We start from the raw sequence: 18933 nt of genomic DNA on the forward strand, positions 1-18933 counted from the left end.
CATCCAAACTGGAGACGGATCAACTATCCATGGCTAAAGAAATGAATCTTTCCTTTTGTCTCACCGATTTGCTACAGTCTGCCTACCAGAAATCTTCAACAATTGACAAAGCATTATATGATGCCCGCGAAGCATACATGGATTGGCAGAAAAAGGGCTCAGAGGGGCGAATTCCATGGCATATCCCTACAACAGGCCATGGTAATGGACATTGGACAGTTCAAACTGCTGTGCAGGAGGGTGATGAGGATCACAGATCTGACTCGTACCGCAAGGTTCTTGTCAAAATAACAAAGGACCGGTCGAGCCAGCCTGCAGAAAGCACCTGTAGTCAGGCAGACACATGGGATGAAAGGGGCGGGAGTAACAGCAGCCTATTGAATCTGATGGGAAATGACAGAAGCTTGGGCAGAGGGAAAACTTACTAATAGGCTGGTAGGGTGTGCTTGAAGGGAAGATGTGTTGATAGGGTGGTTAGCAATGAAGCATACTTCATATAGCTGAGGGAAGGGTATGTAGGGTCACGCTGATATGGAGGGATACGAGAGGTGTCCTATGTTTAGGACATTGTTTTGGGCTTGTTGTATGATTGACCCAGGTATAAGTGCCAACAGTGGCAGCAGTGACCACAGGGGTAATGATGATGACAAGAGTTGTTAGATTTTGAATAACTGTGTGACTGTTTGAGTGAGACTCAAATGGAGAGTCATGACTGAGGATACTAACAACTGACCACCAAAGGTGTGGGTACTGATACCTTGTTTGCCGCTGAGACTATCTGTTGCCACCTTACTAAGCAATGGCACGACCGAGCCAAGTACAGAGACATAGCACGAACGAGCCAGATACTGAGACAGGACTTTGGTGAGTGTCATGGGACAATTGAAGTATCCTACCTTCCCTTCCACCAATTATGATGGGTCCACAACACATGCTGTGATTCATTACATGTAGACTGTGATCTGATGTGATTGCCAACTGGGTCTCAGGCATCATGTTCTAGACAGGTCTCATGAAGACGCCTGTATTTGAAGGGAGGTGTTGTCATTTATGGACATCACAGTCTTCTGAGACTGTTTATGCAGGATATATCACTGCTATTGGAAAAGTCATGTAGGGACTTTTCATCTGAAGATATTGGATTTATTCAAAAAGTGGAAACTACAGGCTGTGAGCAATTCAGAACCCAGTGGCTTCTTTCAAGACTTCAATGACAATTGCTTTCCAGCCAGCTAAGAGGCTGTGAAGATGTTTGATAGCATGGAGGTCAGTGAAAATCTTCTTAGAAGGCGACTCCAAGATTCTGCACCTCATGACGTGGGTGGCAACCATTATGCCTATAAGCTATAAAGTTCCTCCCGCTCTGCCCTCCTATCACGATTTTACTTCCAAACATACACAACATACATCCACCATTTAATATCAATACATCCTATCTCACTACACAACAATTACCTTTGCAAAGATGTCCTACCAAATTCAAGGGTATGACGATTATCCTTGCAATGATCTGTTCCTCTGTCCCCCTGAATCCAACCAGCCAAAGACAGGTGCCCAATTCACTACCAGCAATACAATCTGGGTGAGCACCCCCCTTAGTATTTTGCTGCTCAGTGTACTGACTCAAAGTTGCAAATATGCTCAGGAAGGAGGCAGACCCTCAGCAGGACAGCTTTTTGTTGGTATCACTGATCAGCACTTGACTCTTCCAGATTGTGAGCCTTGTGTTAATGTTTTGACTTCATGAAGAGGTGATTCATTACTGATCACACCATTATCTGCAAGTACCTTACAACTTCACTGCTAGTACTGTGTATGCCAACTCCGATTGCACCTTGGCCTCCAGCTCAAGAGTCAATCACTATGCCTGGAATAGCCAAACAGCCTCTCACCCTTTGAAATTGGCAAGTCCAATCATTCACACCTCAATGATGTCATGGTATCTCACTGAGCTGTTGTATGTATGTTACAGGAGTTTCAAGCTATGGCCCATGATCACACTGTGATACAACCATTTTCAACTGACAGTCAGCTCAGTGGTCGATGGGAGGACCCAAAGGATAGGGTCTCTATTGCCCAAAATTCTGAAGTGGTGGAGTCACACCAGGAGGATGCAAGCAGACAAATCGTTATGAACCGCAAGGGGATAGTGCGAGCACAGAATATGGTGAGTGATGGGTTCTTGACTTCATGTCTATTATATTGTAGTGTAGTGACCAAAGTTTTGTCAAACGTAATCTGCAGCAAAGCGGACAAAGATACAGAGCAACAGCAGAGAAAATGAGAGAATCCCATAATCTCTCAATGTCGGTATTGGGCTTACAGGAAATGGTTTCCAGCCTTGAGGAGAACAGGACTGTCCTGTTAGGGCTGTTGGACGCTAGTCCTAGCACTTTTAACACAGATGATCTAGTCAGTACAGTACCACCCAACACAAACTGAGCTAACATATTGAAATGATGATTGGAGGTGCCAGGGCTGACAGACATGCAGCAATGTCATGTTGAAGGCAGACATGGAGCTGTAACCTCTACACACGATGCAGGCAGGCCACAAGTTCCTGCTGACTGGACTGGCTGGGCAACACTTGACATTAGTGAGTAAGCTGCAAGCCAGTGTGTTGCAGATTATACTTCCAGTAGTGATTACTTTTCACAATAATCTGTGGATTGCGATTCTTTGCATCCATCGCACTGTGGCCATGTTCACTGACAGCCAAGTTTGTGCTGTTCCAGGCGATTTCGAAAACAGGAAGAGAAAATGGGAACAGAAGGAGATTGATTGGCACAATCAAGCAGAGGTGACTTGCTTGGAAGATGTGATTGACAGCCTATGCAAAGAAATTTATCAATTAGAGGTCAGATTGCAGATTACTCAGGGAGGCAGCCCCATCATAGGTGAAGATAAAGATCACTGTGCTGAGCTCAGAAACACACAACAAGAGATATCAATCCATTCTCCTCAATTGTCTTGTACCTTGGATCCCACTGTATCTTCAGCCTGCACAAACAATGACATTTGTATATATCCCACCAGCTTTCCAACCCAAACTACGTCTCCCGGGATCTACTCTCCAGACACATCCATATCTTCTCATGCTGTCCAATCTGTGTCTCCATGTCTGTCTGTGTCAGATAAGGCTGACCCCAACAGCCTGACCGACCTTGATGCAACAGATCTGACAATTCTCAAGTTGCTTCCTTGAGCAAATCTGTGGCAATGGATCAATGCAATCCATGTCTACTCATCACATCTAGATTTTTACCTGATCACTTTGAAGAAGCACTTGATGCAGTGATGGACTATAAGCAATCATAACTCACCTGGAGAGGGACCTCTGGCTTCTACTTGGACTGTCAAGTGTCAAACAGAGTGAGCCATGTTGACTGTCTCTGTTAAGCAGATTTTGGCAGAGCCTTCTTCCACGGCTGCCATGGCTGATAAGTATATAGTTGTTATTGCAGAAATGCCGCATCACTTTGTGCATACAGGAAAAGGCTCAGTGGTGGAATGTCAGAGGCCTGGTTGTGGGTTCAATTTTGAAAATGACAGGGTAGTTTGGGAAGGTCCCAGAATCAGGAGAGGGACAAGAAATGATCATAGCAGCATATCTCAGCGGCACCAGAGACGAGCAGAAAGGATGAATAGCAACAACAGCTTGATCTGAGAATTGTACTGTTCTGTGTGTAGATGGAAGTGGGAAATCATATGCATTGGATTAAGATACATAGGCTGATATAGACAATTGTGGCTCGATCATAAGATAGCTGTCAGGATAATATGTATTTCCAAGGACAGTTATGGAGGCAGTCAAACTGAATATAACCAGGTTTACCTAAAGGACAATGTATTGAATGAGTTTGTGACTCCCGTCATTCCCCCGTCAGGCCTGGTCCTGACAGTACTTCTCTTGTCATGCTCGAGAAGCGTATTTGGTGAATCTGAAGGCTCTGTCATGGTGAAAGACATTTCCCAACCTTTTGTAGCAGTAGTAGGTCGAGCACTTGTTTTCACATGCCAGCCACCAACATCATAGCTCCTCATGACCAGCTGCAAGGTGTTTGATCTAGACTGCACGTAGATCTTGGATGGAAAGGATTGAACACATTCCTCAAATCCTTCAACTTTTTCAAAATCATGGTGTGCATTGAAGGACCTGATATCCTCTTGCAGTTTTGGAGGAATGGAATCTTGATTGCCTGTCTGAGGAGTTCGGAACGAAAGAGACAACTGCCTTTGAACATTTTTCTCCTCCTCTGCAGAGTTTGAGTCCCCTTCATCACCATCAAGTGACATCTCATCCTCATCCCATCCCGCTGTCCACTTCAGTTTGTAAGGGTTGTAAGTATCTTTTGGACGGCCCTCCTGAGGGATTTTCTCCATGCCTTCGCTAAGCAATGTCATCAGGGTCTTGTGCTTTAGTGGAAAATCTCCGGGATCCAAAGGTCCAGGATAATTGGAGTATGCAGGGGTTAGCCCTTCCCTTCCCTCCACCTTATACCAGCGAGACTTCTTAGGCCAAGATGATTGCATTGTATTAAGAAAGATGTGAAAGCTGATCTGAAAGACCTGGTGTAAAAAAAAGAGGTAGAATGATATGTTGCTGTTGTTGATCGAAAAAAGAAAAGAAAGAGAAAACAAACTTCAGAATCCTTGCCCTTTAAGCACATTTCCTCAGCCAAGGTGTGAGTGAGCTTTTGTACGAAGGAAGGCAAGTGTGATTCTATCCTCTGATTGAAATCCCTTGAAACCCCCTTGAAACCCCCTTGAAACCCCCTTGAGGGCTATGACATGGTGTCACGACCGTATACCGATAATCGCGAACATGCCACGAAACTCGTCGTAATTCATAGAACCTCGACGCGTTTATACGAACTTAGAACTATCACATCGTCGTACCGCGAATCTTAGGTCTTTACCAATACATGTGAGTCCAGAATATGGCCTTTCAGCAATTGGCAACTGGGAACATGAACATAACCGAGAACAAGCGAGAATCGCAAAGGGATATAGATGAAGGAACAACCGTAGTCAAGAGAACGAATCCCCAGCGATTCTCGATTTTAGTCTTCACCGTAGTACATGAACTTAGCCACCGTAGCCACAATCTTAGTAGTCACCCGATCAGTCTCGACTTAGCTGTATATATGTTATACCCTTAAGTCCATGACACACGCGAACTTCACATCTACAATACTGTTTTGGGTCGAATCTTGGTCATTGGCTGGTCGGTGTGACGCCCCTGACACATGGTATGATGCCACATGATGTCATTTACTACAGTTGGGCTGGCAGGAAGCCAATGCACAATGATCTTGATGACCTCACCATCATATCCACCATGATATCTGCATCAGAGGTGAGGTCATCATCTATCCCTTGACAGTTTCCATCTCTCATTTTACCCAGGTACACAAGTTGACATGTTTTTAATGTGTGCTTCTCCTGCTTTCTTTAGGAGGCGGTTGCCTGAGGGGGATCTGTGACAGGATAAATGTATGTAAGCTGCAAGACATGAAGTGACTGGAAGCAACCTCCTCCACTGGTCTTCCAACTAGAACGGCTTCTCATCCCTGATACAGTGACCTTCTAGGAGAAAGCTACACATCTTGCAGGTTCAGGTTGTCTTCTCAAAACTGAATCCTTTCTACAACAGGAGAGTGTATGAAAAGGCCAGCTGGAGCACAGCAACCCGTCATAGGTTGAATCACCTTCCTGATAGAGCCCCTTTCCTGTATAGCCATTGTCTAGCTGCGTCTGCATCAAGACAATGTAAGGCATGGCTTTATATCATACACTGACCCTATGCATCATTCTGGTATAAGCCTTCTCAGTCGTTCAAATTATGCTGAAGGGTAAAGTGTCACAAGGATGTATACATTGCATACCACCAGTCTTCTGGCCCATACCACTGACTTCCTACAATTGGCATGACAATCATTAGTGGACAATAATATCTGATAACTACAGTTGGACTTTAATCACTATCAAATGTAACATCTGAACATGAGAATTATTCTATGTGCAGAAGCTTGCCAGCTATATGTATAGCCACTCCAATCCACTCAGACGATCAATCTGCTCCAGCTGACTCCTCCATCTCCAAACACCAGACATCCACCTCATACCTATTATCAGGAGGTCTTGTCGCTGATGCTGTAATTTCTTAGACTCCATCTTCACTGACTCCAGACGATGGCTTCTCACCAGATGGTATGTCTGTCCAGCGCTGACTGGGGTCCTCGTACTTACTGCTCAACTCATCCAAGAATTGGGAAACAGTCCTGGCAGCAGGTCCGTATGATCTCTTGTTGAAGTGATTGGATCGCTCGAATTTCAGGACACTGCTGTCAGGTGGACGGTTTTTGTCATCACCAGTCTAAGGGAGGAAGTACACTGCGTGAATACCAGTACTGTCGGGTCGGTATGCTTCACTTGTAGGTGGGACGGTGTTAAAATCTCGGATGGTAACGGCTTGATAGGGTGATTGTCCACCGCTTGCAGCAGTCACGGCTTGCTGCCAAGCGGAGAGGCTAGTCTATCTGATGGTGGCCGGGGTGGGGGAAGGGTCAGGAGAAGGCGAACTGTACGAGTCGATGTCTGTACCGCAGAAACAGGACCGTATCCGACTTGGTATCGACGACGTTGTCATATTTCTCGACTTGCCACTGGAATGTTTGATGCAGAGACGGATGAGGGAGAAGAAAGTATAATGGCTCCATTTCTTGCCACTTCATAACGCTCCCGATGAATGCAATGGACAGCTCGCCATGGCGTTCTTATACACTGGTGTTAAAGCGCGATGCGACACCATCCCTCGATGTGGTCATACCCGTTTCAACTCGGCAGACGACACACTTGAAAGGGAATGGGGCACAAAAGATGGGGTACCACCACAGCAGAGCGTTCCTTCCAGTGAGCCTCGGGTGCGATTGTCGAAGGCTCACAGTGATGGACGAGGCGAGGGGCAATCTGTCAGTTCCGGACGATCGTGTCGAGGTGCACAGGGCACTTAGACAGGTTGGCAAAAGTATCGAAGTATTCCGCTGCCATTCTCGATTGACAATGATGTACAGCGAGAGGCAGGAAAAGGCACGAAACACACCTGCTGGCACTGCATTGCAGTATGAGCTTGCACAACATTGACATTGCTCTTGCATGCTTCCGTTGATGCGAAATACTATCCCTTCCTATTTCTTTCTCCTTTTTGCTTTCACTAGAGCTCTTACAAAGCCTTGAGGACCTCGTCGGCGTGCGAAGTGGTGACTGATCGAATATCTTTATCAGTTTCGCCGGACGCAATGGACACAAAGGGTATTACTCACCCTCTCCTGGGTTAGGCTCGACGGTAAGGTGGGTGACCTTGCCGTTGTCGAAGACAATAGCGCCTCGCTTAAGTCGAGGTCCACCGAAGATGGCCTGACCGTCGAGGACAAGACCGAGTGCGTGTGCGAGAGCAGCAGAGTCGTCGGCGGCTATGTAACAGCATCAGTACAACATGAAGATTTTAGGTCAAACGTGAACACGACGGGGAGAGAAACGTACCGAATTTGACGGTCTCGCCCTTGCCTTCGGTCAAGTTCTCCTTCCAGGCGTTCACGACGAAGATGTCGTTGACGGCAACGACGTAGACGTCCTTGACTCCCTTGGACTGGTAGGCGGAGAAATGCTTGATGTAGCCTGGGACTTGCTGAGAGCAGGTGCCGGAGAAGCTACCGTCGCAGCGTATCAGTGCATATTCTTTTGTCCAGAGAGAGCGGGATACTCTGGGAATAAGTAGGAGACAGATTATGTGATGAATCAGGTGAAGAAGCTACTCACGCTCCAGGAACAAGAACGAGGACGTTCTTGCCGGTCAACTTGGAAAAGTTGACCTTCTCCTCAAGACCGTTGATCCTGACCTCTACATCGGGGATAGCATCTCCAACCTTGATAGGAGAGGCAGAGACGAGGCTCGCGAATGTGGAGTGGGCAGCCTTGGCTGTTGCTTGGATCACTGAGGAGGCTGTGTGAGATAGAACATCAGTCCGTCAGTGATTGGTAATATGCATGAGAACGCAGCAGCGGTGCGGAGGCAGTCTGTACACAAAGGTATGGAGCATCGAGCGGTCCGACGCTGGTGAGAGAAGGATGACGCACCCATTCTGTATTGTTTGACTGTGGTAGGTGAGACAACTGGTCGGTGTGCAGTGACGATAGATCGGTATCTACTCTTGTAGTATCAGCATGTTGTCCATTAGGAAGCTCCACAAGTCACGTATGAATTCGATGGAGTCGAACCCATCGAAGTGAAAGGAATGTGATAACATGCGAACTCACAAGTTGCTTGGCTTTACGATTGACTTCGTACGGAGTGCTCTAGTAGAGTTGATTGATGTTCGGAGAGACATTGGAGGGTAAGTTGGATTACGGGGAATGAGATAGACTCTATATATATGGTAGGTTCCCACCTTGTTAAGCTGTCCACGCCATTCCTTCCCATCTGCTTGTTCCCAGATTATTCCATTCCAAAGACGCAATCGCCGGGAGATCGACCTAGTGGGAATCACCGGTATGACGTAATATCCTGTTATGCTTCCACCGCACAGACATTGGTCACGTGCAAAGGACCGAGCGGGATCAAAATGTTTGGCTTCAGCATTGCTGCGTTCTTTGACTGCGTCTATACATTCCTCATAACGTTCAATGAATCGTTCAGGTTGTGTTACACACAATACTGACCACGGCACAATGACCTACCTAACCCCTCATCTGCCTTTTGCGGCCTCCTCCTCGTCATCTCTGCCCCCCGCTTCTTCACACCTTATCATTTCCGACACCCTCGCTTCCCCTTCCCACTTTGCGACATACCATCTCGTTTCGTCCGCTCTAGGCAAGGAGAAGCGAAGAGTTGTATGGGTAGATTTCCGAGGTGAAGGACGTGCGAGCTGGGAGGCCGTGCTCAAGAAGCTTGTAAGTGCTGATGACATGTGACTGGGGCCGCGGCACTGCTCCACATCGTTGAGGGATTCTCGGTGGTCAGTTAAATCAGAGCTAATACATCATTCGTGTTGCACAGGGCACACCATTACCACCCACCGCCTCGAAGGAGTTCGTCCACATCGCTCCCTCATCACTCCCTCATGCTGTACCCACCACCCAGACTTCTCCTAAATTGTTCGATGAGGAATCTCGCCCTTCGCTCCGACCAACGTGTGATGCGATCATACCAAATCTGAAAGAAGGCAGTCTGGTGATCTTAGATGGACTGAGCGAGCTGGTTTGGATGGGTATCCCATCTGTCGAGGTCGGGAAGTTTGTCAGGGCTGTATTTGCGAAAGTTCGAAATGTAAGCGACTTGTTTTGCGACGACGAGCGCGGACCTCGCTCGTTCTTCGTTAAAAAAAACCGCGATACGTAGCGGGGAAACGGCTCGTGCTGATCCTATATTGTCAAAAACACAGACTCAATCAATACTCGTCTCAACAATACATGCCGATCATCTCCCTCTCACTTCCTCATCCACATCTGCGCCCTCCGCCAATGATGCGAATGCAGATCTCCTCGAAAGGCTATTACGTATAGGTCAAGGAGGATGGTGGCGTATTTCTCATCTGCCCTCTGGTCGAAGTGGAGACGTTATGGGAGAGGTTAGTCCCTGCTCAATCGTTACACCTATCTGCCTGAGTTACACCCAGCTGACGAATGCGCTTTGAACACGTAGATCTCTTCGCATCCCCTCGGCACGTACGTTGGCCAAGAAGGGAAGAGTGGTTTCCCCTCTGTGCCTCGATCAAATCCTCTGCAATATCGTCTCGAATCGTCCACTGTCCGAGTCTTTCCAAAGGGTACAGGTAGAGGATTCCTGTGATCTACAAAGCAAGTTGCTCGCTCAAGGACATCCGTCCGTTTCTATTTGTTGTACAGTACATTGTCATGCCATGCAAGCTCATTTCATAGATGATGTAATGCGTATATGTCTACCGTTATATAAATGTAATGATCCGCAGCGCTCCCTTACTCTGAAGTCCAACCCAAAAGTCCATCCAATAGCTCTGCGAGCGACTTGCTCGCATCGGGCGCCATACAAGAGTATTCAAACTTGACGCTGTGAGCGACGAATATCGCTCGGTAATGTAATATGACAGCGGTGACGATGGCGGCGTGCCATATTTGATGGCTGGCACCCCAAGTATCGAATTTTCCTGGCCATCTGCATTCGGGGAAGTGGAAGGCGTAGAATATCAGGCCGGTGATGTAAGTCACGATGGATATTCCGAATGGTGCTGCAGATAGTATTGCATGGTCAGCTTGTGTTGTTCCTACAGCTAGCCCAGCCATGAAAGAAAGACCACTCGCACTCACCAACAAAAGCTAATGCGTGACTCCAGCCATGTTGGTAGAACATCTGGACCATCGGAGCAACCATTGCAAAACACAGGAATAGGAAGAAAGCGATTCGCAGATGCTACGAGTGCGACATACGAGATCAGCAGTGTTACATGCGCAAACCGCTCGTGATGATACTCACCTTGTTGCGTCTTTCGTTGAACCATTTTTGGAAGGGAAGGTACGATCCGAGCGCACCGCAGAGTAGATTAGTAGTACAGTAGAAGAGTGCGGTCTTCGGCTGACAGTAGAAGCCATTATACACAACCGTTCCGAAGGAAGCAGCGATGAGCCCTGGAAACATGTGGAATCAGTCACTAGTCCGTTGAAGAGCCTACGCGGCGCTACTCACAGGATATCCCGATATCTATTTTAACCGCCAAGAGAATTGTGATCAGCACACGCATCTGTGTGTACTTGACGACGACGTGGAGAGTTAGAGGTACGCACAGTCTACACAGGCACCCCATTCGAACCACTTTTTGGACGCACACCCACTCAACACGTGCCAACCAGCTGACGAGCTCATACAAGATGCAGCAGCGAGCAGATACGAGACGAGCGAAGCGGTGTCCAGCGGATGCGCATTGGGCAGCGGTGATCTGTAGATGATGAGCTAGTGCGGGGTCAGTGTAGGTCCAATACGGCGTGGTCCTCATACTTACAGGAATGGCGAGCAGGATCAGAATCGTTGGAACGGAGTGGGAGTGGATGTTGACTGTGAACGAGGTAGTCGAGGTTAGCTCGGCTCTGTAAGGAGCATTACTTGAGTGTCAACTTACCGGTCTCATTGTGCATCGTGAAAGCAGACTTGATGAGTGGCACAGGGCCCGTTTTGAGATGCAAAGGTATGAATCGGCTGCACGGTCGAGTGATATGTTCGATCAGTAATCGTCGCCAAGCGGTCGAAGCAGCAGAGGAGCGACTCACTATCCCGTAATGATATGTTCGTTGTTCCTCCATACAGGCGGTAGATTGTCAAACGTCAACAACCTTCTCCCATCCTCTGACAACTTCAATGCGTCTTGTACGCTGGGTCCAGTTTCGCTGTCCATCGCCACCATCTTGGTGAGTTTTGTATCCGTCACTTCGGGATGGGTCAGGATATATTCTTCATCCACATCATCTTCATCTTCCTCGTCTCCTTGACCGTCCCTCTCCAACTCCCCATTCGCCTCTTCATCTTCGCTCTCGTTCTGATACGTGTCGGGTGGGGAGACGGATTTCCAACCGAATGGATCCGTCTTTGATCTTTCCAATTTGGCAGGTCTCACACTTCCACTAGCACCACGACCGAGAAGAGCGGTTGTGGGGAACGAGCTTGCTCCTAACGATTTCGATCGTACTGCCCTTCTTCTCGCCAAAGCCTTTGTCGAAGCAGGCGTTCGATTAGGGAACAAATATTCCGGTTCTTCCTCTTCTTCCTCGTCCTCGTCATTGAACGGTCTAGCTCTTCTCCTATCCAAACTTGCAGATCTAGCTCTCCTTCCTCTGACGTCTTGTTCTTGTTCTTCCCAACCTAGTTTCTCCCATCCTGCCCATTCTTCAGAAGGTAACATCGCGTGAACGAGATCAACGACTTTTTGTCTCGCACCTTCGATCGAACCATTATCGACTAATCGTTCTTTGCCTTTACCGTATATCGAGGTCAGACCTGGGTCGACCATACTGAGTCGAGAAGGGAGAGAGGCGAGCCATTCACGATTGGGTATGGAGAGCGGCATAGTGGGTACGTGTACCGATACAGAGGGCACAGAGAGGGAGGGTAGATAGTTGAGTGCTTCCTCTCGAAGGGCGGAGAGATGGTTGAGGAGATGAATATGAGCGTCGAATGTTGATGAGGGTAGATCTTCGGTCGTAAACAACGAGGAAGCACCTCCGACACCGGTACCGGCACCGGTACGTCGTTGTCGAATTCCTGTAGAGGAGGAACCGGACAAAGCAGAGGTATACCCATTCCCATCTTCATCATTACTCTCTGTCGCCGAAGTACCCCAATCTTCCCCCGACGTAGAGACAGCAGGGGAAGTAGAAGATCTAGGTCTCAAACCACCATCTTCCTCCCCATAACCTGTATCTGCGACCGGGGCAGAGTCGACCAACCGACTTCGAAGAGCTACTTCAATTTCGCTGAGATAACCAAGGAGAGCAGCTCGGAAATTCGTGTTGGGCAAAAAAGTCGGTAAGGGCAGACCAGGATGAGACACTCGGCGCCAAGGTGAAGGCGCAGTAGGATGGTTCGATGTGGACGGAGGGGAAGGGGGAGGCGGTGTCGACGGCATGTTGGACGTTTTCGGGGAGGGTCAGTGGTAGGAGCAAAGTGTTATCGCATGGAAGTCTTTTGAGCTGACGTTTGAGGGGATGTAGCGGACTTGGAGAAAAGACACAGCTGTAGGAGAGCGAACAAATGTCGTAACTTTCGGGTATCAGTCTGAACGTACGCGCTACTGCTTTGATCTTTTTGGTAACGCTCACTCGTCATTCCAGGACTGAACGTGGCACTTTCGTATCAGTTGGAAACACGTTCATGATTGTTCCGAAACAGTGATCTAAATGGTAACGATGTCTCTCATGCAATTGTAGATGACACTGTATAGTTTGGGTGTTCCATCAGGTGGTGGATGTTGGCCTTTTCATGCGTGTCACTGAAGAGATGCATGAGTGGTCTCTGTCAATGAGGTCTTTGATGTCCTTGAGCTACACTGTCATGAATCACAACTACCAAGACCAACTCCTCCGGTATATATAGCCAGAATCGGGAGGTTCAGCAAAATCCCAATTATTGTGAACTTTTATGGTGTGATGTGATGCTCGGATAGTGTAGTAGGCCACTGGCTAGGCAATGCGTTATTACAGTTTCAAACCCAACACCCCTTGTCATCCTCATTACTATTCTTGTGAACAATCCAACGCTTACCGGAATTCTGCTTCGGTATGATAGGAAGAGCCGACATCGAAGGATCAAAAAGCAACGTCGCTATGAACGCTTGGCTGCCACAAGCCAGTTATCCCTGTGGTAGCTGTTCTGGCACCTCTAGCCTCAAACTCCGAGGGACTAAAGGATTGATAGGCCACACTTTCATGGTTTGTATTCACACTGAAAATCAAAATCAAGCTATCCTTCCGACATGTCCTGTGACCGTCCATACCGGTGCGAGAATCATCTCGATTGTGTTTATGCGTCTCTCTACATTCAGTGTACAAACAGCTATTGACAGTCCCCATTCCCGCGAGATATATTCCCAAGTCATGATCAACCCCTTGATGACTGGACTGCTGTGAGCCTTGCCACATCTTCTTCGAGCTGCATGATTTCAGCCATGATGGCATCCTCTCTTTGCACAACATCACGCTGATCTTGCCGTGCTTGGTAAACTCCTAAGAGAGCACATTGATTGAGATACATTTATGAGTGCAGGCAGACAGGCAAAACAAGAGTGGAGCTGATCTAGAATGCAGAGATTATGGATGATAGCATGCCTGGTGGACTCACTTTTCTCCTTCTGTGTCAAACTCTCCCAACTTGCCTGAGTGGAGGGATAAACTTCTGGCTTTTGACCAGGCTTGTGCTTCTCGGTGTGTGCTGTGGATGGTGGCAAGCCACTGGTACATGCAGCACCAGATGTAGTCGCCAAACTCCCTCCAAGTTGAGATTGCTGTTTCAGAAGGTCTGATCTCTTTTCCAAGAGACTGTGATGTTGTAACTTCTTCTGATTACGATAATCCTATGTGTGTCATATTGGTTACTACTGGGACCAATCAACCATACCAGGCCAGACCAAGACCCTTACCTTGTTCCTTTCAGGGTCTCTGAATCTTCTTCTTCTTTCCTTTGGCAAAGGAGTACTGTGAGATTGCAAATTGGGCTTCCAGAGCGGATTTGCGTAGGAGATGGAATGTGAAAGCTGACCTGAATGACCAGTCTGTGTGGATGTGATAGGTCCAGACTGAGGAGGTCTGGATTGAGTACTCTTGTTGAGTGCATCTGTAAATGCATGACTGTTGAAAGGTCCAGAGGTGACAGGTGCATGCTGATCTGAATGATAGAGGGGAGTGGTTCTGTAGAACTTCTTGTGTTGGTGTTCCTCATTGTAGTACGAGTTGTCTGACTGAGGCACAGGGTTTGGAATGACAGGTTCAAAGTGGGAATGAGGGCTGAAGACATCACCAAATAGAGGAGAATCTTGGCCTGTGTGAGCAATGTGTGAACTGGCACTTGCCACTGAGTAGCCGACTACTGGTGATAATGCTCGGCTGTGTGGAGTAGCAAGACAAGCATAATTCACTGTGCCATATGGAGTTGGAACAAAACTAGTCCTGGTGCTTGCAATAGCAGATAGGCTTGAACCCTGATGATGGTTGGTGCTGTTGTGACTGTTGGAACTAGGACAACCATCCAAAGGAATGGACTTCTGAATGTAGTGAGGACTGAGACTTGGACTTGACATGCTGCTCAGAGGGGGCTGGACAGCCTTTTCTCTTGTAAGTCAAAGGGGGAGTCAGAGAAGATAGGGACGATACATGGAATGTTCGCCAGCTTACGGTCTAAATCCGATTCTGGATAAAGCTTGTTGATAAGAGGGAGGGGGCATATAAATGATAATGTCTTTGAGTGATGCGGTGTTATATTGCACAATCAGACACATTTGGAATGATCGTAAAGGTCTATATTAGTGGTTGTAAATAAGCGGGAAAGTATTGAAATGACACATATAAAACAATCTTCATCTTGGTATTACACAGCAGTGAATATAAACAGAGATGACATTTCCACAGGCTACGCCTACTCGTCACCACTGAGAGCCTATTGGAGAAACTCAGAGGAAAACATGCTTGTGATAGAGGCTGGGGCTTGGCTCAGTGGGCTGCTAGCCTGAGTTCTGTCAAGGTAACAGGTTGGGACACTCGGGACTACATCCAAGTGGTGCGATGCATTAGGGGAGTAAGATGGTTGTGGAATTTGGGAGATGTACTGATGCTCAAGACTTCTGAGGTTTGTTCGGGGGTGATCACTTGGATGATGAACATTCGAAGAATAGCCATGAGCTGGTTCAGGTATATGCAAGGAGAATTGCAAGGATTGGTTGGTGCTATCGTGTGATGACATGTTTGGATAATTTGACCGAGTGAATGTAGGTCTGGCTGCATGGCTAGTAGATTGCACATGGTCACTATGTTCCATGTGCCTTTCAGATTCAGCGGTAAGCAGGGCAAAGGATGATTGAGGATGCAAGTACTCAAGGTTAGTGACTTGACTGCTGTGTGGGGCTTGTGCACTGTCATTCTTGTCCTTGATTGCTGGCTGTCTGCCACTCTCAGCAGCCTGTAAGTGGGCTTCCAGTTGCACATTCTCTGTGGCAAGCTTCACAATCATGTTCTCCAGATGGGTTATTTTGTTCTTTCGCTCTTCACACAACTTTTCCTTCTTCAGACGATACCTCTTTCGATAAAAAGGTTCTGAATTGACAAAATTGAGGCTGTGAGCAATCAACTCACAGTGTTGCAGAGATGTTCTCTTGGGTGATTGTCCAGAGATATCACTTTTATTGAAATTGTGACTACATGACGTTCACAACACAAAAGTTTGGTAACACCTTACTCACCTTTCTCTGCTTTAGTCATCTTGTGCCAGTTAGCAGGGTTTTCCAGCTTGTACCTTGTATCTGTTGATGGCGATTTTGTGCCCTTTTCCACAACTGGATATTGTTGTGTGATCGCTGATACTGAATCCTGCACACATCCATGCAGCATATGAGCTTGAGTCACAGTAAGAAAGGATGGTACAGACCTGGATCTTCCTTGATTGAGCACTGGGGTGAGTGCCCAAGAGCTGCAGAAGAGTCTCCTTCTTGTTCTCAAGCACTGCAACTGTGTTCTGCAATGTTGAAGCTAGACTAGAACGTTCTTTGGGATTTTTGTTCATCACATCTCTTCTTCTTTGTTTCCTTTGCTGTTTTTAGTCTGATCAGTCCATGGGTATGACAATGTGGTGGATAAGCTTCACATCAAACACATACCCTGTCTTGTGCCCTGATTTCGTCTTTTCTGTGCTCATCTATGCGCGACCACCAATGTGCCCATGTCTCTCCTTTGGCTCTGGCTCTTCCAGGGGTTTTACTTTGCTCCTGGTCATCTGATGAGTTGTCAAAACCAGATGCTGGTGTTGGTGATGTTTGCTCCGTGATGCAGTCACGAGATGCTGACTGAGACCGCTCTGGCTCTTCTGTCTTCAGATGAAGTATATCTGAATGACAGGTCTGATGTCCTCACAATGTTTAGTCAGACTGATACATAAAAGCCAAATATACACAGCTTGAACTTACCGATCCTGATCCCTCTGACAATGGCCGAGCTGCCATGTAGTCAGTGCCGTTGTGCCAAGAGAAGGCTAGTGCAGAGTTGGTGGCATGAGCGGTCTGGGGATCAGTGTAGGGAGAAACTTGTGGACATGTCAACACATCATTTTCAGCATGCAAAGTCTAACTGCAATGTGGCGCAAAAGCACTGTAAGACTCACAGCTTGCATAAGCCAAGTGCTGATCTGGCACAATGCCAGAAGAGTGTTGTGTTGGGAATCGGGTGATCGAGAATGGTCCTTCCATGGAAGGGTTCTACCATAAGATAACATAGTGAGTAACAGATTCCACTAGAGGCACTCACATGTACTGCTCTGTTGGACAAGCATTGGATACCAGTCCTTGGTGTGTAGGGCTGGTGAAAGCCGCTGGATGAGCCTACCCATGGATATGCTTCCTGGTGGTAGAGGTGATAAGACATGATGTGAGATATTAGACAAAGATTGTTGAGTTACTAGGCAATATATACGAATTGGATAGTATGTTGAGAGTCCAGTATAGACATGAGGAGAGCAGAGTCAGGCCTATATACTGATGAGGTGACCTGTATGCCTTCTATTCTACATGTAGCAGAAGCTTGGTGTTGCCTTCCATCAGATTTAATTCTTCTCTGCAGGCTTCTTTCCTGGCTACATGCCTTCACAGGTCTTCCAGATCTTGACCCTAATGATAGTATACTCTTCTAATGATTCCATCTTATCACTTGTCTCTTCCTTATCTGCAGGGGCTGGTAGACAGCTAGAATCACTGTATGTCTTCACCCAATCCTGTCACTATCCATTGCCTTCTGTTTTAGGCAGCAGGGCAAAGGAGGTCAGGATGGGGACTTTCGTGTGTTGCAGGATGGAGAAGATGCAAAAGTGTGCAATTCAGCCATGATCCTTTGCATATCTCGATCCCATGCAACACTATCATTGAGGGTTTGGGAAGAATGCCAGCAACACTTTCTGCTCATTGCAGACTCTGTACCAGTGTCTTGTAAATGAAATATCAGACTGTACCTGGTGCATCATGATTGATGGTGGTCACTGTTGCTTCCCAAAACACAAAACTAATGCAACACTACAAAAACAAGTGGCCTGTGTTCTTGCCGCTCTCCCCGTTCGAGAATACTGTCAAGCATATTGGAATGAATGAGATGCATAGCTGGTAGACTGGGTGTGTTATAACATGGTAAGGCTGAGCCATCAATATCAAACTGAAGAATCACAAGATTTAAGACATGATTCAATGTATTATGGGTAAAGGTATCTCTATACAATTGGTCGTGACTATTCCCTTCCCTGTCATTGTTGTCTCATCTCCATCGAATACAATGACAGTGTTGAACTACCCTAAGATGATCTTCATAAGCCCATCAACTTGTCTTTTTCTCTTTCAAGCCAAACAATGTCCTCCTCAAGTACTGACTTTTCTTCCTTGATGTTCAGACGGCGGTGCTGTTCACAAATTCGTTCTAGATTTACAAGTAGACAGAACATATTTGTCAGCCATGGAATGCATGTATTTGTGAGGAGGTGAGGGGGATGCATGCTTTGTTCCATGAGGCAATGGAGATTGCAGGCAATTGTTGTGCTTAAGCAAGTACAATAAACTCACTCTTCTCTTTCAAACTCAAGCAAGCCCATCGAGATTGGATTGTCATGATGATTGATACTATCAAGACTGCTGCTAGTGATAACACCGGCTAGAGCAGAGGAATTGCAGGTGTACTGAGGTGCTTGCCATTGGCTGGACATGCTGTTTGGGTTGACCCTGAGGATTGGACGTGGTCTTTGGGTCAAGGGGAGTTGCAGACGATAGCAGTGGCTGGACAGTCGATCAAATGAATATGACTTAGATCTCACCCTAAAATATGCTTATGAAGAGAGGCAATGAACAAATGGAAGATATGCTTTGTCAGAGGTGGTATTATATGGCAGATACCTACCACTAGGGTCTGACATTTCAGCATCCAGTTCTGGTACATCCATTGATCCTCTTGGAAGGACATCCGTTTCTCAATTCCTAGCAGTAGAAGCAAATGTCACCTTAGATGGTTGTTCGAGCTCGTTTCACAAGGTACAGAGAATGATGGTGGGCACCACTTCTGATCTGCAGCACATGATAAGTCCCAATGTATCTCTAGGTCTCATCAGACCTGGTACACTGAGGAGGCAGACACCTGACAGACAAGTGAAGTCAACAACTGAAGGACCGAGTGTAAGGG

At 47.1% G+C, this 18933-nt stretch overlaps 3 protein-coding genes across 3 annotated transcripts; 1 reads left to right on the forward strand and 2 right to left on the reverse strand.

Annotated features, from left to right (window-relative positions):
• Positions 1–7225: 7225 nt before the first annotated feature.
• Positions 7226–8390, reverse strand: CI109_100760 (uncharacterized protein; the record flags this gene model as incomplete). The annotated part of the gene is made up of 6 exons (XM_032006204.1): positions 7226–7266; positions 7326–7475; positions 7546–7712; positions 7822–8005; positions 8140–8207; positions 8320–8390. 6 exons carry the CDS (start codon positions 8388–8390, stop codon positions 7226–7228), a joined length of 681 nt encoding a protein of 226 aa, XP_031859598.1.
• A 340-nt stretch (positions 8391–8730) lies between these two features.
• CI109_100761 (uncharacterized protein) lies at positions 8731–9850 on the forward strand (the record flags this gene model as incomplete). The annotated part of the gene is made up of 4 exons (XM_032006203.1): positions 8731–8952; positions 9059–9328; positions 9444–9629; positions 9704–9850. The coding sequence occupies 4 exons, from the start codon at positions 8731–8733 to the stop codon at positions 9848–9850; spliced, it is 825 nt and encodes a 274-aa protein (XP_031859597.1).
• A 146-nt stretch (positions 9851–9996) lies between these two features.
• CI109_100762 (uncharacterized protein) lies at positions 9997–12650 on the reverse strand (the record flags this gene model as incomplete). Its single annotated transcript, XM_065966841.1, has 7 exons — positions 9997–10265; positions 10345–10447; positions 10511–10662; positions 10819–10984; positions 11034–11086; positions 11151–11227; positions 11299–12650. The coding sequence occupies 7 exons, from the start codon at positions 12648–12650 to the stop codon at positions 9997–9999; spliced, it is 2172 nt and encodes a 723-aa protein (XP_065822913.1).
• Positions 12651–18933: the final 6283 nt, after the last annotated feature.

This window comes from Kwoniella shandongensis, chromosome 2 (genome assembly GCF_008629635.2).
Source record: "Kwoniella shandongensis chromosome 2, complete sequence".
Classification (NCBI taxonomy): Eukaryota; Fungi; Basidiomycota; class Tremellomycetes; order Tremellales; family Cryptococcaceae; genus Kwoniella; species Kwoniella shandongensis.